The sequence below is a fragment of the Hypanus sabinus genome, chromosome 2 (assembly GCF_030144855.1).
Source record: "Hypanus sabinus isolate sHypSab1 chromosome 2, sHypSab1.hap1, whole genome shotgun sequence".
NCBI classification, from domain to species: domain Eukaryota; kingdom Metazoa; phylum Chordata; class Chondrichthyes; order Myliobatiformes; family Dasyatidae; genus Hypanus; species Hypanus sabinus.
In genome coordinates, this window is record NC_082707.1 from 66,035,943 (window position 1) to 66,057,135 (window position 21,193).

Here is a 21,193-nt window from a genome sequence, read left to right on the forward strand (position 1 = left end):
GCACTTGCATCCACAGTAATAAAGTGTTTTGAGAGGCTGGTGATGAAACTTATCAATTCCTGCCCAAGAAGCAACTTGGATCCACTCCAATTTGCCTACTGGAGCAACAGGTACACAGCAGATGCCTTCTCATTGGCTCTTAACTCAACCCTGGAACATCTGGACAGCAATGATACATACATTGGGATGCTCTTTATCAACTGTAGCTCAGCATTCAATACATTCATCCTCTCAAGCTAATGAATAAGCTTCAAGACTTTGGCCTTAATACCTCCTTGTGCAACTGGAATCTCGATTTCCTCACTTGCAGACCCCAGTCAATTCAGATTGGCAACATCTCCTCCATGATCTCCATCAGCACAATTGCACCATAAGGCTATGTGCTTTGCCCCCGCTCTACTCACTTCACACTTATGACTGTTGCTAAGCACAGCTTCAATGCCATATTCAAGTTTTCTGATGATACCACTGCTGTAGGCCGAATCTATGTGTAGTAGGGAAACTAGAAATCTGGCTGAGTGGTGACATAACAGCAACCTCTTAGTCAATGTAGCAAGACCAAGGAGCTGATTATTGACTTCAGGAGGAAACTAGATGTCCATTAGCCAATCTTCATTGGAGAGTCACAAAAGGAAAGGCTCAGCAAATTTAAATTCTAGAGTCATACAGCACAGAAACAAGCCTTTTGGCCCATCTAATCCATGTCAAAACAATTTAAACTGCCTACTCCCATCGACCTGCACTGGGGCCATAGCCCTCCATACCCCGAATATCGAAGTACCTATCCAAACTTCTCTTAGATGTTGAAAACAGGCTCTTATGCAGCACTTGTGCTTGATGTTCATTCCATACACTCATGACACTAAGTGCAGAGATTTAAACTTCTCACCTTTCATCTATGACCTCTGGTTGGAGAGCCACCCAGCCTCAGTAGAAAAAGCCTGCTTGCATTTACCCAATCTATACTCATAATTTTGTATACCTCTATCAAATCTTCTATATTCTGAAGAACACAGTGAGATACTATTCAATCTTTCCTTAATACTCAGGTCCTCCAGACTTGGCAACATCCTTTAAACTTTCTCTGTACTTTCAATCTTGTTTACATCTTTCCTGTAGGTAGGTAAGCAAGACTGCACACAATACTTCATTTTCTTATCCAACTTCAACAAATTCCTTGGTGTTCAGGGTCCAGCAGATAAGTGTAATTACAAAAAAGAACAGCAGCACCCCTACTTAGCAGTTTGTGAAGTGTCGGCATGATATCTAAAGCTTTGACAAACTTCTACACCTGTTGTGGAGAGTATATTAACCTACTGTATCACAGACTAGTATGAAAACACCAATCCCCTTGAATAGAAATTCCTACAAAATAATGGATATCACAGGTAAAGCCTTCCCTACCATTGTGCTTATCAGTATGAAATGTGGTTGCAAAAAAGCATTATCTATCCTCAAGAACCTTGATCACCCAGGACATGCTCTCTTCTTACTGCTGCTATCAGGAAGGTGGTACAAGAGCCTCGGGACTCACACCAGCAGGTTCAGGAAAAGTTATTACCCCTCAGTCTTCAGGTTCTTGAACCAGCTTTACTTGCCCTATCGTTTGAAATGTTCCCACAACCTATGGACGCACTTTCAATGTATCTTCATGTCATGTTCTCAATGCTATTGCTTATTTACTTATATTATTATTTCTTTCTTTTCTATATTTGCGCAGTTTGTCTTTTGCACACCGGTTGAATGTACAAGTTGGTGCATTCTTTCGTTTATTCATTTCTTGAGTATGCCTGCAAGAAAATGAATCTTGGGGTTACTTATGGTGACATGTACTTTGATAATATATTTACTTTGTATTTTGAATATTTACTGAACTGATAGCAAGCATAAATTCTTCAACTCAAAACGTAGCAAGATTTTTGGATAGAAATTGTTCTATAAATGTGTTTGTGAGCCACCATTTAAGAAAGTACTTAAGTTGACTAAATTCTTCTCAGCCTTTCAGCTGGGGACAGGTATTGATTATAACTGATGTTTCAATGACAAACTCTGGCATCTTCATGAAGAGATTTCATCGAAACATTGGTTATAAATGATGCTTGTACCCGGCTGGAAGCCTGAAAAAAGTTTATTTGTCATATACGCTGGGAAAGCACTAGATCCTTTTTCAAAATAAGTATTGGGAGTTTAGAAATGAAAATTGCTATCTTTGTTTGCTTCTATCTGCATTCTAGTAAGGTCCGCTGGAAATTTTGTGTGGAGTCCACATCCACCTTCTGTTACTCGCATAATATAAATAAAATCAACATTCCACTTGAAATTTGTTCAGCCAGTGGAATTCATATTGAACTGCTCACTCAAAGGAAGCAAGTAATGAGCTTTCATTTTAAATGTTGAAATGCCAACCACCTTACAGATCTGTATTAAAGGGCAATATTTTTAAGTAATTAAGTGCCTTGTGTTGACATATAATTCATAGATGCTTCTCGAATACTTATTCTGTGCCTCTTACACCAACATGATTCACAAGTGTCTCTTTTTGTTTAAGTTGACAGAACAGGAAGTGGAGACCATCTTGGACAAGGCTATGGTTCTGTTCCGATTCATGCAGGAGAAGGATGTGTTTGAAAGATATTATAAGCAACATTTAGCTAGAAGGCTCCTTACTAACAAAAGTGTATCTGATGACTCTGAGAAAAATATGATCTCAAAACTTAAGGTGAAGAATTAAATTGTCTAACATGAGTTGTGGTTACATTAATTCTGTTCTTGCCTGAGAAATGTTCATTCTGCCTGAAAATGAAGTATGATTTTTATTCCAGATCACAGCATCTGCAGTCTCTTGTCTCCAAAATCCATTTGCCTAATTATCACTCAGTCTACTCTCTTTCAATGGGGGGGGGGGGGGGGGGGGTGAATGAAAAGAAGTATGGTCAATTGTGGTATCAAATGACATTTAGTCTTTAATGATGACAGCATCTCCCAAATCTGTATCCTCTGCCATAGTGGAAGGCCAGAAAAATTGTGCATGTGAAGGCCAGCTTCTGTGAGTTCTCCACCTGAGTTGCATGCCACCCTGAATACAAAATTTATCACTGTCGGTTCATTGATAAGGTCTGAATCTTGGAATTCCCCGGCCAACAGCACTGTAGGGAATATCTTCATAACCAATTAAGAATGCTTAGTGAATATTGGCCAAGCCAGCTTGCATCCTCTAAAATGAGTTGATAAAAATGCCTTCTCCATTGACAAGACATCTCCCAAGTTTTACGAACTGTGTTTAGAAAATGCAGTATGAAAAGGGAAAATAGTTTAATGCATGCAAGAATCATGTAGTAATTAAAATATTTGGCTAATGAGCAAAACATCCGTAACATTTGAGGGAATATTTAAAATGATATATTGCCCAATTGGAGAAGAGTTCCTTTGCTTTTGAAAGCAGTGACCTGGTTTCCTTTCATAAAATATGTATTGAAAACTTAACTTAAATCGTGTTTTTCCTTCAGACGGAGTGTGGCTGCCAGTTCACATCCAAGCTGGAGGGAATGTTCCGAGACATGAGTATCTCAAATACAACAATGGATGAATTCCGGCAGCATTTACAAACTACAGGGGTGAGGAGGTGTTTTAATTAAATACTTGGTGAAGTTGGGAGAATGTGAGCTGTTCCAATTAATTTAAAAGTTTCAAATTTGGATTTGTTATCCTTTAGCTGTTGAACCCTTGTTTTGTAATGTAGGATTAATAGAAATTATATTGTAAGTGCAACTTATTTTTGAATTTTATTATCTTAGTCGACCTTTCTCACTAGTACCTTACCAAACTCGTTTCTTTTCAAGAATATAATTATCATTACGCATGGTTTCTGCATTAATGATTTCCCTAACAGTTTAAATGTCTGTAATGACGTACAGATTAGCTTCAGAATTATATTTTGTTTATTAATGTAATAATTATATTTTGCATGTAGAAACATGTAACAATTCTCTTGGTCTTTTTTTATACTTCAGGTTTCTCTAGGAGGTGTTGACTTGACCGTAAGAGTTCTCACCACAGGTTATTGGCCAACTCAGTCTGCCACACCAAAATGTAACATCCCCCCAGCACCACGACATGCATTTGAAGTTTTTAGAAGGTAAAGCTTTACCATGGAGCATAAAACAGTACAGAGCAAGAACATGTGCTCAGTCCATGATAACTGTGACCACCATGCCAGTCTAACTAAACTCATCTGCCCACACAAGGTTCATATCCCCCTCTGTTCCCTACCTGTCCAAATGCCACTTATTGTATCATCTTCCACCATGTCACCTGGCAGTGTGTTCCAGCTGTCTCTCTCAGCCCTCTAGTATTTGATATTTCACGCCAGGGAGCAGAAGAAACTTAACTGTCTACACTATCTGTTCTTCTCTTAATTGTATGTACTTCTGTCAGGTTGCCTCTCAATTTTCAACACTCCTGAGAAACAATCCAAGTTCATCCATGCTCTCCTTGTTGAGAACACTATCCAAGCCAGGTCACACCCTGGTGAACCTCTTTTGCATCCTCTCCTAAGTCTCTGCATCCTTTACTCAACTGAATTTTTAGATACTTTTAAAGAGAGCATTTTTTTGTTCCAAGGTATGATGGCTTTGTTGTGCTTTTAATATTGAAATAACATGAGATTTTATGGTTATCAGTTCTAAGGTCAAAATTAAAAGTTAGATAAATCAAATAATTACCTGGTCATGGAGCATTCTTGTGATTTTTCAAAAATTATTACCATAGTTTAGAATGTAGAATTACAAAATTTTAACTTAGTGTTTTGTAACAGAATTATGGCCTGATGTGTTTTGTTAATTTCATTCAATTGTATTTATAAAATTACTTGATTCTGAATAATATATAAGCCTTACTCCAATATAACTTTGTTCTTGGATAAATAAGACAGTGGAAATGATCAGAAGAAAATTTTCAGTAACGTATCTACTTTAAGTCAAAATTGATAAAGCTTAAAATTTCCAAAAAATTAGTAAAATCACTTTAGTTCATTTGGCTCATAAATTCATTTTAGTTAAGTTTAGAAGTGCATTTAGAAGACTTCTGTAACTTAGTGCTAAGCAAGCTTTCCATAAATTTGCTATCAGTTTGATCTGGCAATTGCAGCTTAAATTCTCAGCATTCCTAATGTATCAACATTTTGGATTGATGAAGATGTTTCATTTCAACTCAAAAATTGTAATCTTCTGAAGAAATATTTGCAGTCATCAAAACAAGATAGAAAGCCTACATTGTTAAGCAAGTGTTAATAGTCATACGACAGTACAGTGCAGTGCCTATTTAGCAATAGTTTGCCACAAACAGACTAAGTTTTTTTAGTGACCTCTGCTGTGTTGTTTCAATTTTTGAACGCAACCATGCAGAAGTATTTTTAAAATTTTGTCTTTATTTATTTCAACCTATAGCTTTTCGGGGTTTTTAAACTGCTGATTATTTTTTGCTTTCACCATAGATTCTATTTGGCAAAGCACAGTGGTCGACAGCTCACGCTTCAACATCACATGGGTTCGGCAGATTTAAATGCTACTTTCTATGGACCTGTGAAAAAGGCAAGTGCTTCTTATTGACAAAGCATTCTCTACCAGTAACAAGACCATACATAATTTCAGTAAATGAAGGAAATAACGGCTATTGATTTTTCATTGTGTAAACTTTCTGAGAAATTGGAAGCAAGAATGCATATATTGCTAGGGCAGGGGTGGGCAAACTTTTTGACTTGTGGGCCACAAAGGGTTCTAAAATTTGACAGGGGGGCCGGACCAGGAGCAGATGGACGGAGTGTTTTGGTAATACACCTCATAAGAGAAAATAAAATATCATGGGATATGTAGAAAACATGTGCTTTAATTTCAATTGAAAATGAACAAATGCATTACAACAAAATATCTGTCTTTGAAGTCCCATGGTATTTAGCTATTTATTGAAATGACTTTTAAAACACTGAAAATTAAATGAACAAAATACAGCTTTTTTTAATAGTAACAGTTATTATTTTAAAGCACTGAAAATTCTGTTATCCTTCAAGATATTATCATCATCACTCTCCTCCTGCCTGTCTTTATTTCAAAAACGGTAGGAGATGCAGGTCTACTTGTCCTGCTCCTTCTTATTCAATTGTCCCCTGTGCCAAAACTCAACAACGACCAGCACAAGAACAGAACAGTGATAGCGCACCAGTATGCGGAACGTGTTATTTGATCTGGAGCGCATTTTTTATTTTGAGAACGAACGTGCACCTGCGCACTACTCATGTCCATCATTTAACAGAAATGACATGTAACATGTAAGGCTTATTGAAAAATATATTTTCAAATGCATTTTTTACATAACACAACGAAGAAACTTATTTTTAATTTCAGTGGGAACAGTGTTGTTGGTCTCCATTTTTAGCCAGCGCATCTAAGTCTGGATTTAGTTTTGTTGTGGCAATTCTCAGGATGGATCTGAGGTGTTGGTCAGTTAACTTGGATCTGTGGCTGGCTTTGTTGATGTTCATGACGCTGAACGCCTGTTCACACAAATAGGTTGAGCCGAACAAAGAGTAAAGCGCAAATGTGGAGTAATACGCTGCACCTCAACAAAGGTCAATGTATATAGAGTGCGTCATCTATTGGGAAAACACCAGAATTGCGGGGAAAAAATGTTAACAAGGTTTATTAATATAATTTCATCAAGTTCTGCGGGCCGGATTAAAAAGCTTAACGGGCCGCATATGTCCCCCGGGCCGTAGTTTGCCCATGCCTGTGCTAGGGTCTTGTTTTTGTATTTGCAATTCAGTCATTTAATTTAGATTGAACTCTGAAAACTGAGTGTACAGAAAACCCTATAGAACTTAATTTGTATCTCACTAGAACCCACAAGAGATGACCCGTATTAGTTTTAATAATGAATAGTAAGCCAACTTGAAGTGTGTATAGTACCTTGAGACAGATGGATTCATAGTAAACAGAAAAATTTAAATAATTGGTAAATGATAAAAAATCAGGAGGAACTGTTCAGAGTTTCCAATGACTCAATTTTTCTGAAATGTGCCAAAGCAATAACAATGGCTAGTTAAAGGCAACAAAAAAACTATGTATAAAATATATTGGCAAAATGTAAAGCTGATCCTGATGTCAGTCATGTAAAATTAGGAGTAAAAGCTACAAAAGTGAGGCACATTAAGAAGAAAGTTACAAGGGATAACAAATCAAAATATATTATAGTTGTGGAAGGAAAATGAATGTCCAAGGTCAACGTGGACCCATTGAAAACTGTCTTGCCAGTTTCCAGTGGAAGAATAGTGAACCAATGAAATAACACTGAATCGAGGATGGAAACTCAACCTGATTAAAATAACAATAACAGCAGTGGAGAATTTGGCACAAATGCCTAAAATGTTTAGAGACTGGAATTAATTCTACTTAGTTTTGAAGGAAGTAGGTAAGTCCATTGTATATGCATGGTCCATAATCTTTTAGGGTTCTGATTCAAAAATGGTTCCTGTACTTCACTTTTATAGATAATTGGGGAATTAAAGACCAGGTAACCTAGCATATGTTGCCTGGGGTTTATAATTAGTAGTAGACAAAACCTAAGAGCAAGATCATCAATATCTAGTCTGGTGTTTTGGCTTTCTCCGCAATCTATCATTTTCTGAGGAAAAATGCCTAATTTATGTTTGAATATATTTTCTGACTAGCTTCAACAGCTTTTGGTCTTGAGAAAATTGAACAGGTACATCACTCTCTCAGAGAAATTTCTCCTTATTTCATTCTTTAATATTCTTTGACTGGTATTAGATTCTCCAAACCATCAGGAGCATCCTTCCTACATCTACTGTTGAAAATGAGCTGTACAAACTGTTTGTTGTATGTTGAATTCCTTGGCAACGGCATATCAGAGGATCTGTCTTAGGACCAGTGCATATAGTATTTGTCATCGCAAGGAAGGCACAGCCACGTCTCTACTTCCTTGGAAGTTGCATAGATTCCACTTGTCACCGAAAGCTTTGACTAAAGGCTGATTTATACTTGTGTGTACAGGCTACGCCATAGCGAGCATGCATTGGTGTGCGCCAACACAGTAGTTGGTGGTGGGGTTTCTATTCCACTGTCAGTTTCTTCGTGAGAGACGTGGATGAGGAAATGTATTTCAAACACTTTTGCATGTCAGCAGGTAGATTTGATGGTTTATCTATTTCATATTGGTGTACACACAGCCTACAAATATGGCATAGAAGAAGCAACTGGAAATGCATAGGAGGAAATGCGATGCTACCAAGCAGGCCAATCACAGTTGTTGTGGTCTGCGTCACCACGACGCGTGAGTAACTTTTCTGGAGAGGTGCATGTCACCCTACTGCGTAGGGTACAGCATAGGGTATGCAACACCTATGGCGTAATTGCGACGCACAAGTATAAATCAGCTTAACTTTTATGATGCACAGTGGAGAGTGTCCTAACTGGTGGTACCATGGCCTGGTATGGAAACACTGGTGCCCAGGAACTGAAAAGGCTACAGAAAGTATGGATACAGCCTGGTCTACCACAGCAACCACTCCCACCCCCCACCCCCCCCCCCCCCCCCCACTATTGAGTACACTTTCATGGAACACTGCCATAAGAAAACAGCATCCATCATCAAAGATCTCCCCTACTGTCCAGTCCATGCCCTCTTCTCGCTACTGTCATCGGATACGAGGTACAGAAGACTTGGATCCCACACAACCAGGTTCAGGAGCAGTTATTACTCCACAACATCGTGCTCCTGTTCAGGCATGGATAACTTACTTCACTACTACTTTGATTCTACGATCTACACTCACTTTCAAGGACTCTTTATCATTCATGTTCTCAGTATTATTTTATTTGCACAGTTTGTCTTTTACACATTGTTTTCATCTAGTTTGTTTTTTTTGTAAAATTCTATTGTATTTCCTTTTTTTCATGTAAATGCTTGCAAGAAAATCTATCTCGTAGTGTGTGTGTGTATATTTATAATACTTTGAAATTTTGAACTTTAACTCTGGACTCTCACAATTTGCAGGTATGTTGTCAGTTAGGATGCCACTTAAGTGCTGGTCCCAGTGCAGTTCTTCTAATATGTTAACACCAAGGAACTCCCTGCCACCCCCAGGTCTCATCACATATAAAGCACCAGTAGTGTTATACTGTTTACTTTTTAACCTGTGCCGTAAATGTACCTTATGTTGATTGTCACTCTTCTGGAATATATCTGATTACATGTTAATTTATTTGTGATATTACTTTCTGTTGCCTGTGAGTTATATGCACTTTGGTCCAGAGGAATGTTCTTTCTTTTCGTGGTATACATGCATATGGTTGAATGACATTAAACTTGAACTTGGAATTTAAAGCTATTGACCCTCTCCACCTCGGTTCTCCTGATGAGGACTGGCTTACAGACCTCCTACTTCTTCCTCTTGTAGTTAATAATCATCTCTTTGGTTTTGCTGATGTTGAGTATGAGGTTGTTGTGGCACCACTCAATCAGGTTTTCAGTCTCCCTCCTACACGCAACCTGCATGGTTTCATTTGGTCTGGTTACGGTTCAGTTGACCAATGTTTCACAACATGAACAAGCATACTCATCTATAATTGCAGAATTATTGTAATAAATTTCTCTAGTTTATGGACTTTTGCTGTGATCCTCTAAAGCCCCATACAGTTAATTGTATTTAATCCATATTTCAAACAGCAGAGGTCTGAAAATGGAACCTTGTGGAACACCACTAATCGCTGACCTCCAGCCAGAAAATGATCAGTTGACCATTGCCTTCTGCCTTCAATAGGCAAAGAACTTCTGAACCCAACAGCCAAATCACCATGTATCCCATGCATCTTAATCTTGTGAATGAGCCTACCATGAGAGACCTTGTCAGGGCCTTATTAAAATCCATGTCAACAAGATCCACTGTCTTACTTTCATGATCACATTCATAATTTCTTTGAGGAACTTAGTCAGCTTAGTTTTGCCCCATACAAAGCCATACTGTCCCTACTCAGACCAAGCTTTGGCAACTACTTATAAATGCTATCCCTAAGAATCCTCCCTGATGATTTACCCATCTTTAATGTGAACTTCACTAGTCTAGAATTTCCAGGATTATCTCTCTCTTCGTTCTTGAACAAAGGAACTCGCCTGTAGCTAGAGGTCTTAGAGGACACTCTATCCTGGGATATATCCTGTTAGACCCTGGAGATCTTTGGGGCAAGTATTTTCTCTGAATATTTTCTCATCATATGGAACAGGCTGACACAGGAGGTAATCATGGAAGGTATATTTTCAACATTCAAAAAAAAAACATTTGGGCAGGTTCACAGGAAAAGTTAAGAGGGTTAAATGCAGACAGTCTCTGTGGAGATTAGCTTAGATAGGTATCTCAGTCGGTATGGGTGAGCTGGGCTGAAGGGCCTGTTCCTCTGAAATTTTTTAACTGGCTTCAAAATTGGCTGAGTGGTGATTTCTGAGACCGAGGACAAAGATATTGAGCAGAAACAGAAATAGCTAGTGCTATGTGGTGGCATTGCAAGTAACTTCACCTGAAGTGGTAGAGACACTGTTAACAATGAGGCAAGTCTCTGGACCTGAAAGATGTAAGTAATTTTTAAGTAGTAAGAAACTCGAGTTATAAAGGTCCAAAAACTTGGGAAATAGGAGTAGTGGAGAGCAGGTAAAGGAATTTAAAAAAAAATGCTTCTTGACAGTCATTCTATATTATGAAACTTTCTGGCACAACAATTTAGCATGTGTGTTTTGATCTTGAAAGGAGCGCAACAGATTTAACAAAATGTATTAGAATTTCTAGGGATTTAATAGCGTAATTTATTCTCGTCTGTTTTAAGTTCTAATTGGATGATCTTGAATTTGCCTACATCAAAATCCATTTGCCAAAGCTTGGCTTTTCAGGCTTTCCTGAGAAATTAATAGATTAAAATATTCATGACTTTTTTTTTTAAAAGAGTAGAGGGCAAGAAATTATTTTTGCTGGTTGTGGAGGCAAGCATTGGGCAACTGAACCAAGTTTTTCAGGAGTGAATTTGAGGAAATGCTTCCAGATGTAAAGGATGGTAGAAGTTTGAAATGTTCAGCACTCTTTGTGTGGCCTTCTACCATGGCAACACAAGTGCAGGCTGAGCACCTGCTTTGCTGCGCATCTGTGCTCTCTGCACAATGGCTATCTTGAGGATATATCATCAGCCCTCCCCACAGCATCCTGCCTGTCCTTAAGCACTTCCACTGCCAAGCTGAGGCCAAACACAAGCTGCAGAAACAGCGTTTCATGTTCTACTCAGGCATTCTCCAACTAAATGGCATAAACATTGAATTCTCCAATTTCAGATAATCCACATCTGTTCCTTTTTCTCTTCATCAACTGACCATCCCTTTGCCTCCATAGATGCTGTTTGATCTGCTGAGTTCCTCCAGCAAGTTACTTTTCTTGTTATAATATTACGCCTGTCTTTCAAAGAATGCAATGAATTTGTTTTCCCTGATTTGGAATCTTAAAGAGCATTGTTTTACATCATTTACATTTAAAATCAAATACTGAACTGGAGCTTCATTTTAATGAGAAAGATGTTGAAGTTCAAAGCCCAATTTTATGCCACTTGTAAGTGTTCAATGTTTCATTATCCTAGAATAACCTGCTATTTGCTGACAGTTTTGCATCATTATATTTCTCACAAAGGCTTCACTTTTTACCCCCAAACAGGAAGATGGCTCAGAGGTTGGAGTAGGTGGAGCTCAAGTAACTGGTTCAAATACCAGAAAGCACATATTACAAGTATCCACCTTCCAGATGACTATATTAATGTTATTCAACAACAGAGAAAAATATACATTTGAGGTGAGTGGGATATGATATAATGTGCAAATTAATGCGAATTATATTAGACAGAATAAATTCTTGCTGTAGATGAGCTAATGTAGATGAAGTTTTCATAGCAAGATACTTGAGTAATAACTAATAGCTGTTCAGCTCTTGCTGTGTGCTTCAGATTATTGATATGTTTGCTTTTAAAAAGTGTTTCAGTAAAGGCTGATTATACTGTACATTATGAATGTTTATCAATAGAAAAAGATTTGCCAGGCTGGTAAGTGAAACAGACAGAATGAGTGTCTAGGCTGTTAGACATGAAGCAAAATTGGTCGAAATTGCTTTTGTAGAAAAATACTGAAGTATTTTTTATATAATAACTGCTTTTACATAACTCTTGAACAAAAGGGTTAACCACACTCACTTGCCCATCATTAAACTGTTCCCACAACCAATGATCTCACTTCAAGGACTCTATCTTTTTGTTTCATGATCTTATTATTTATTGCTATTTATTTATATTTGCATTTGTGCAGTTTGTTATCTTCTGCACGCTAGTTGACCTTTGTTGATCCTGTTATAGTTAATATTCTACAGATTTGCTGAGTATGCCCACAGTAAAATGAATCTCAGGATTGTAGGGTTATATATGGTGACAAATACAGTGGATTTAATTTGTCTGATCAACAGAAAAAGACTCTTTCGTGTCAAAATGAAAACAGATCTCTATGAAGTGATCTAAATTAATTACAAATATTAAACACAAAATAATTGCATAAATATTCATGCTCTTTATGTGACATACCAAATCATCACTAGTGTAGCCAATTGGTTTTAGAAGTTACATAATTGGTTAAATGGAGATATGCTTTTGGAGACCTGTTTGCAGTCAAGGTGTTTCAATTGATTGTAGTAAAAATATATCTATCTGGAAGGTCCAACTGCTACTGGCATAAACTACACCTTGAAGACAAAAGAACAGTCCAAGCAACTCCACAAAAAGGTTATTGAAAAGCACATATCAGGAAGTGGATACAAGAAAATTTCCAAGTCACTGAATATTCCTTGGAGTACAGTAAAATCAATCATCAAGAAATAAAAGAATATGCACAACTGTAAATCTGCCTAGAGCAGGCTGTTCTCAAAAACTGAGTGACCATACAAGAAGGGAACTAGTGAGGAAGGCCACCAAGAGACCTATGACAACTCTAGAGGAGTTAAAGGCTTCATTGGCTGAGATGGGAGAGACTGTGCATACAGAAACTGTAGCCCAAGTGCTTCACCAGTCTCAGCTTTATGGGAGAGTGGCAAAGAGAAAGCAACTGTTGGAAAATAACTCACATTAAATCTTGGCTAGAGTTTGCCAGAAGGTACGTAGAAGACCGAAGTCAGCTGGAAGAAGGTTCTATGGCCTAATGAAACCAAATTGAGCTTTTTGGTCAGCAGACTAAACGCTATGTTGAGCGTAAGCCAAACATCACACATCATCAAAAACACACCATCCCTACTGTGATACATGGTGGTTGCATCAGGTTACGGGGATGCTTCATTGCAGCGGGTCTTGAAAGGCTTGTAAAAGTAGAGGGTAAAATGAATGCCGCGAAATCCTGGAGCAGTCTGCGAGAGAACTGTGACTTGGGAGAAAACTTGTTTTCCAACAAGACAATAACCCCAAGCATAAAGCCAACAAAGTTAATGTCCTGGAGTGGCCAAGTCAGAGTCCAGACCTGAATTCAATTGAAAATTTGATGCTGGACTCCAAAAGCGTTGTTCACTCCCAATCCCCATGCAATCTGACAGAGCTTGAGCAGTTTTGTAAAGAAGAATGGGGAAAAGTTGCTGTGTCCAGATGTGCAAAGTTGATAGAGACCTTTCCACACAGACTCAGAGCTATAATTGCTGCCAAAGGTGCATCTACTAAATACTGACATGAAGGGGGTGAGTAATTTGCAAACAATTATCTTGTGTTTAATAACTCTAATAAATTTAGATCAGTTTGTAGATTTTTTTCATTTTGCCACAAAAGAGTCTTTTTCTGTTGATCAGTGTCCAAAAAAATGTCAAATCAAATCTTCTGTGATTCAATGTTGTAAAACAATAGAACATGAAAACTTCGAAGGGGGGGCTGAGTACTTTTTATAGGCACTGTATGTACTTGGATAATAAATTTTACTTTGAAATTTGTTATCAGTACTTGTAGCCTGCAATAAAATAAATATAGTTTTGGAAACTGCTTACAACGCTATTAAAAATTAGATGTCATTCTAAGAAACTATGGAGTTAGATTAAAAAATAAGCGAAATGTCAAGGAAGAACAAATAGGATGAGCTAGAGCTGATTAAGGGCAAATGTGGTGATAGAACATTTAAATGAGAATGTGTAAGGAACTGTAAAAGGTTAAAAACCATATCGACTGGTATCTGCTGTCCCAACAAATTAAGGCAGGTGCTGCTGTTTCTCTTATTATTGGTAACTCTTCATGATTGTTGTTTTATTTCTTCACATATTCCCCTATTTTTACTATGCAATGCTATCACTTTTGTTATTATTTGTTCTTGCCTTCAAGCTACTATGCTTTCATTCTTTTCTATCATTCTTTTCAACTTTCTACTCTATGCTACTCTACCTTGGTGCTTGTTTAAAGCCTTTTATCTCTCTAAATATTAGATATATTAGTTTTTCCTCTTTGCTAAGGTGCTCATTTCCAGCACCTACTGTGTTTGGGTTTTATCAATTACAATTCTTCCAAGCTGTCCAAAAATTTCTTCATGGGAGTGTTGAATTTCTGTCTTTTTTTAACTAAATTACAAGCTACAAGCAGAATCACAAAGATAGTTGGGAGGTGGTTGAGGTACTTCATCTCACTTCAGTTTTGTATTCTCTTTTACACTTGTTCTTTATTCACTTAAACTTTATGGCCATGGGTCAAGAATCAAAATAGCCTAAGTACTCAGTGATTTTTCTGAAAGTAATAACATGTAGATTGAAAGATCTGAGTATTTAATAATGAAGTCCAATTGTTAATATATTTTTAAAGTATAATTTTATTTCCAGGAAATCCAACAGGAAACGGATATTCCTGAAAGAGAATTGGTCAGAGCTCTTCAGTCATTAGCATGTGGCAAACCTACGCAACGTGTCCTTAGCAAAGAACCCAAATCGAAGGAAATTGAGCCTGGTCATGTATTTATAGTGAATGATCAGTTTACATCAAAATTACACAGAGTTAAAATCCAAACAGGTTTGTTGTCTTAAATTTGTTGGTAATTTTTTATACTCTTAATAATTAATTAGTGTGCAAATGCTAATATTGATTACTTATTTTGGAGAGCCAATTTGAGTCCTTGTCCTCTGATTAGTTTTTCTGTAGTTAGATTTGGATTTATTTATCACAAGTATATTGAAACACAATGAAATGTTTCATTTGTGTTAACATCCAACACTCCTAAGAATGTGCTGAGGTAGCCCGCAAGTGTCACCACACACTCTCGTGCCCATGTAGCGTGCCCACAGTGCTCAGCAGAACAACCAAGAACACAGCGAAACAGAACATGCCAAGCAACAAAAGTGAAACAAGCCCCATTCCTCAATCCCAGGCACATACATAGTCCTCTAACCCCAGGATAGGTCCATCTTTGGCCTCCAGCAAAGTCGTAGATTTAGAGGTCCTCTTCAGTGTCAGTTCATTTCTCACGCATATTCAATTACTGCAGGAAAATTATCGGAATTGTGGCTGGGTGGAAGGCTTGTATTTTATCTTAATTCCACATTCATACACTTGCTAATTGTACAGCAATATACCATACGATTGTGCCTGCAATCATGTTTAATTAAAGTTAATGTGTGGGGGGAAACATTGCAGAACAATTTCAAATAAAACAGGAGCACATCTCCTTTATTTTTAAGATTACGCATTCTACTGGCATCTGAAGGATAAATTGAGCAGCTCCAAACCTGAGGAATGTGTACAGACTCCAAAGCTTCTATACATTCCAGTTTATTCAGTCTATAATCACAAATGGTTCTGGGAGAATGTAACCAACAAAAATATAAGTCACTTGATAAACAAGGTTTAGGAGCTGACCACCTTTTCTGCATGCTATGTTGCGGATCACTGGAAAATGCATTACAAATATACTGCCTCTGAGATTCATGCTGTCATGATTAAATGCACCTTTTGGTTAGGAGGTGCATTAAATTGTTAATTTGCTTTCAAATGAATTCTGTGGTCTTTTTGCGAGAATCTGATTTTTGCTGATACTTGATGCAATGCTGACAAAATGGGTGGAATAGATTTCAGTCCAGAAGAGATGGGGGCAGATTAGGGCATTCAGACCATATTTTCTCAACCCGACTTTGCACTAATTTAATTTAACTACGTGTGTGTCTGTGTCTGTATATGTCTGTAATATGTGTATATTTACTGTAATTCATGTTTTTCTATTATGCATTACATTGCATGGCTGTCGCAAAGGCAACAAATTTCACTACATTTCAGATTCAGTTCATTGTCATTTAGAAACCACAAATGCAATGCAGTTGAAAAATGAGACAACGTTCCCCCAGAATGATATCACAAAAGCATATGACGAAACAGACTACACCAGAAAATCCACGTAACGTTTGGCAATCCCCAATCCAGATGATATGCCGGTGATATTAAATCTGATTCATTCTCCTTCCTTCTTCCCATAACCTTTCATGCTCTTATTAATCAAGAACCTATTAGTCTCCTGCTTAAATGTATCCAATGACCTGGTCTCGCAGGGCCGACTGTGGCAGTGAATTCACAGATTCACCACACTCTGGCAAAAGAAATTCCTTCGCATCGCCATTCTGTTAGACTGTTTTTGGTAACATTTTTTGTTCTTTCTACTTCTCTTCTAATATTTGTACTTGTCCACTTGTAGTGCTACTGTGGCACTGTAATTTCATTTGGGATCAATAAAGTATCTATTCCGGTCTTCTCAAAATAAGTGCTAACATTGCATTTGCCTTACTCACCATCAACTCAACCTGCAAGTTAAGGAATCTTGCATGAGGACTCCCAATTCTGTTTGCAGCTCAGATTTTTGAATTTTATACGAGTTTAGAAAATAGTCTATGCTTTTGTAAAACAGTGATTATAGTTAGGGTATGATTATGCAATTTTGAAAGTCCAAAATCAAATTTGTTTTAAAAAGAAAGCTCTGGAGAAACTCGGTCATTGAACTGGGAAACAGGCCCTTCAGTCCAATTAGCTGATACCAGTTAAGCTACTTTCTTTTGCACATGTTTCACCTATTTACCTCCTAATCTTTTCCTATCTATGTACCTGCCAAAAATTAAAGTTATTGTATCATGGACTACACACACATCAAATTAAGAAGTTCTCAGAAGAGCCCAAGTGGTTAGATCATACCAACAATAAGAGAAAGAAACTCAGATTCCCAGGACACATCATACGTAAAGATGAACTAGAAAAACTCATACTCGCTGGAAAGATCGAGGCGAGCAAACCTAAAGGAAGACCTCGGCTTATGTACATCAAAGGCCTAGATAGGTGGCTTCACATCAAGGAAATGGAAGTCATTCAAAGCATAAGGGATATATCTGTATGGAAAGCCATGGTCACCAACATCCGCATCGGATATAGTACCTAGACAGACAGACAGACAGACGCCTACCTCAACGACTTCCCAAGATTCTGGAGAGGTGACCGATGACTAGAAGACAGAAGTCAGGAAACCATAGGCTATTTGGTTAAGCATCTATCATTGGAAAAAGTTCTAGATTCAAGTCACAACAGAAAAAAGTAGTATGACAATCAAGCAGAGTCAATGGTTTTATGAAACAAAAAACGTTCTTGAAAGAGTTAAGAAATATGAAGGAGAAAGGAAAACTAGAAGATATAATAGATATGGATTTCCAGAAGACATTTGAAAGTGCCATATAATTGTTTCTGCACAAGATAGCGGGAGAGTTAACTTCGTGGAGTTGGAGTTAATCAGTTCTGATCTTCAGTTAATTGTAATGTACATTAGTAACCCAGATGAAATCTCCTAAGCACACTATAAACTTTTGTAAGACAAAATATTAAATTATTCTCTTGAGGTGGGGGAGGAAGAGTGAAAAAGCAAATTTTAATTAATTGAACTGAATGAGGTTGTAGATGTAACTGTTCAACAAGATCTGGAGGTCCTATGACATGAAATATAAACATTTGGTATGTGTTTATATCAAGTAATTAGGAGGGAAAAGGGAAGGGACATGGTGTGCAAAACTGGGGAAATCTTAATGCCACTTTGAGACCACTACTTCGTTACTGTTTGCAGTTTTGACCTTCACATTTTAAAAATTTAGTTGCATTGTAGGCAGTCCACAAAGTTGATTTCTGAAATGAAGGAATTCACCTGAGGAGAAAATTTGAGAGCTTAGTGTGTGTTAGTAAGGGTGTCAAACGATATGTGAGCAAGGCAAGAGAATGACATTGAAAAGGAAAATAAATAAGCCACAATCAAATGATTAATAGCCAACTCAATTGACTGAATGACCTAATTCTGCTGCTATCACAAACGAGAACATCTGCAGATGCTAGAAATCCAAGCAACACACAGAAAATGCTGGAGGAACACAGCAGGCCAGGTAGCATCTGTGGTGTGCAGTTCCAAAACATCGACTGTACTCTTTTCCTGCTGAGTTGTTTGTGTTGCTGTCATTCTGCTCCTATGTGTTCATTGGAGTTTAGAAGGATAAGATGATTTTTATTGAAACATTCAAAATTCTGAGTGGATTGACAGTAGATAATGAGAAAAATATCCTATTAAAGGAGCATCTAAAATTGGAGGGAAAGTTAATTATGGTTAAGGGATTTTCTGTTTAGCAGATGATGAGGAATTTCTTTTTTCAGGGGCGTAAATCTCCAGAATTTACAAAGTGCTATAAAAGCAATATTTAAATAAATATATATAGGTGTTGATTGATATTTGAACCACAAGGCAGTCAAGGGGTATGGGGAAAGAATGGTAAATAGTACTGAAGTAAAGCTTGTATTATCCATGACCTTATGAAATGGTGGAGCAGGATCAAGAGGCCATTTCTTCTATTCTTGTTGCCATTTCTTGTGTTCTTATTTGGTTAGTAGCCAAATTATCATCTGTTTCTAATCAATAGAAATTAAATCTACTTTGTTAGACTTTTTGCATTCTATCAGCTATTGGTCCATTTTAAAGTAAGTTATATAAGAAAATAGTTGGAGGAGTTAGCCACTTAGTCCCTCAAGCCTGCCCTACCATTCAGTGTGGTTATGGCTGATCTCCCCCAAGCCATACAGTATCTCCTCTTTTGTGCCAATTCCCCAATGCCCTCATTTCTCTGATCTTTCAAAAATTTAACTATTTCCTCTTCAAGTACAGCCCTCTGGAATAGAGAATTGAAATTTATTATTTCCTTAAAGGAATGTCAAATTTACTACAGATTGATGTAGTTGATATCCGTGTGTTGTGAATTAGAGGTATAATTTGATACTTAATGCTTAAATTTGGCTAATGGATTTAACTTTCAGTTGCTGCCAAACAAGGAGAGTCTGATCCAGAAAGAAAAGAAACCCGGCAGAAAGTTGATGATGACAGGAAGCATGAAATTGAGGCTGCCATTGTACGCATCATGAAATCCAGGAAGAAGATGCAACATAATGTTCTGGTGGCTGAGGTGCAAGAAATTTAAATTTTACCTTTTAAAAATGCAATTTTTGTAAAGTGGTTTCTGCGTACATTTAATGTATTCATTAATGTCAGATTTCAAGATTGATAGAATTAGTAAACCAGTAATTAAATTAGTGGGCATGTGATGAAAACTATGGGACTGTATTACTGGGATACAGGATTTTCACACACTGGAGTGAAAGCCAGATATTGAAACATTTTCAACAATTTCAATGTTTATTGTAGTGGATTACATTAAATATTTTTAAATATTAAAAGTATTAATTTTTTTAACCTTTTCTCCTTTCCATTCATAGGTGACCCAGCAGTTGAAAGCTCGCTTCTTACCAAGTCCAGTGGTAATCAAAAAAAGAATTGAGGGACTTATTGAGAGAGAATATTTGGCACGAACACCTGAGGATCGTAAAGTATACACTTATGTAGCATAAGATGAATTCAACCAGTTTATCTTCTGGACTTTATAATCGCATGAACTGAGAAGTTCATTTTAAAAATATTAAGAAGACCTTCTCCAAATAAATTGCAGTAAGTGTACTAGGTTATTCAGATCAAGCCCTTATTTCCTGTGATAATTTTTGAACAAAATGGACCTAACTTCTGGTTGCTCGCCATTTTGCCCTTGTAGAGATCACCCTTAAGAGTTCCTCGGGAAAATGTGAATGTGTTTTCATTTTGTTTTCAGTACTGTAAAAAAAAAAGAAATAAAATCTAGAAAACGTGAAATACCATCAATAAAAATAAAGCAATTGTTCAAATTTCATTTTCCCTGATTCTCAATGTTTATGTCAAAGAATTTTTCTGAGTGTTTGGCACCTCTGTGCTTGTAAGGATTGGGTGTATAAAGCTGGTTAAATGAACTGCAGCTGCCTCACATATTGCCTTGCTTTTGCAATATTCTGCTAGGAAGAAGGCTTTAAACCCCTAAATTGTGTGCACATTTTTTAAAATTGCAAAAAATGTGCTTTTTAACATGCTGTATTTTACCATTGAATGCAATTTATTGCAGGAAATATTTTCAGTGGAAATCTTTGTATGGGGTCCCATTAAATTGCCTGTATCATCACTAACATGATATACTAATAGTTTCTTCATTGTGTCGATGGCAAGTGCAGTCCATGCCCAGTTACTTCTAAAGTTGAAGTTTTATATTAGTGTGTATAAAATGTATAATATTTTTTTTTGCTGTTGTACTCACTGCTAATAGTAGCTTGTACAGGGCATTGTTTTCATCACATTACTTGTAGACGGGAATTCAAAATAAAAATATTAGTAAAATAGATAAAATCTGCATTGTACACAAGATGTATACAGTCATAATATCTATTGGATGATATCTTAGTATTCATGTGAAATGAAACATTGAGATAGATGTGACAATGCATGGAAACAGCATTTTTTTTATATAATGGGAGCTTTAAAGAATAACTCTTATTTAGTTATATTTGTGGATAAGCTGAAAGTTTGTTTCTAGTTTGTTTTAATTTGTCTGTATCAAACAAAGCATGACTGTCTCAGTTAAAAGCACCCCACCTTCTAGTCAAGAAATATCATTTTCTTTCAGGGATGGTACTGGTTAATTACAGCAGATTTATTTTCACAGCATTGAAAATGACATATACCTGTGGGATAC

At 37.0% G+C, this 21,193-nt stretch overlaps 1 protein-coding gene across 2 annotated transcripts in view; it reads left to right on the forward strand.

Moving 5' to 3' along the window:
* cul3b (cullin 3b) overlaps nt 1-20,323 on the forward strand; it is an 89,541-nt gene extending 69,218 nt beyond the window's left edge. For both annotated transcript variants that reach the window (XM_059947496.1, XM_059947505.1), the window contains 8 exons: nt 2,549-2,719; nt 3,507-3,614; nt 4,011-4,135; nt 5,492-5,592; nt 11,760-11,890; nt 14,915-15,101; nt 19,404-19,549; nt 19,860-20,323. In XM_059947496.1, coding sequence (XP_059803479.1) covers nt 2,549-2,719; nt 3,507-3,614; nt 4,011-4,135; nt 5,492-5,592; nt 11,760-11,890; nt 14,915-15,101; nt 19,404-19,549; nt 19,860-19,991 — 1,101 coding nt within the window. In that variant the 3' untranslated portion in view covers nt 19,992-20,323. The remainder of the gene's footprint in view (nt 1-2,548; nt 2,720-3,506; nt 3,615-4,010; nt 4,136-5,491; nt 5,593-11,759; nt 11,891-14,914; nt 15,102-19,403; nt 19,550-19,859) is intronic.
* The last annotated feature ends 870 nt before the right edge of the window (nt 20,324-21,193 follow it).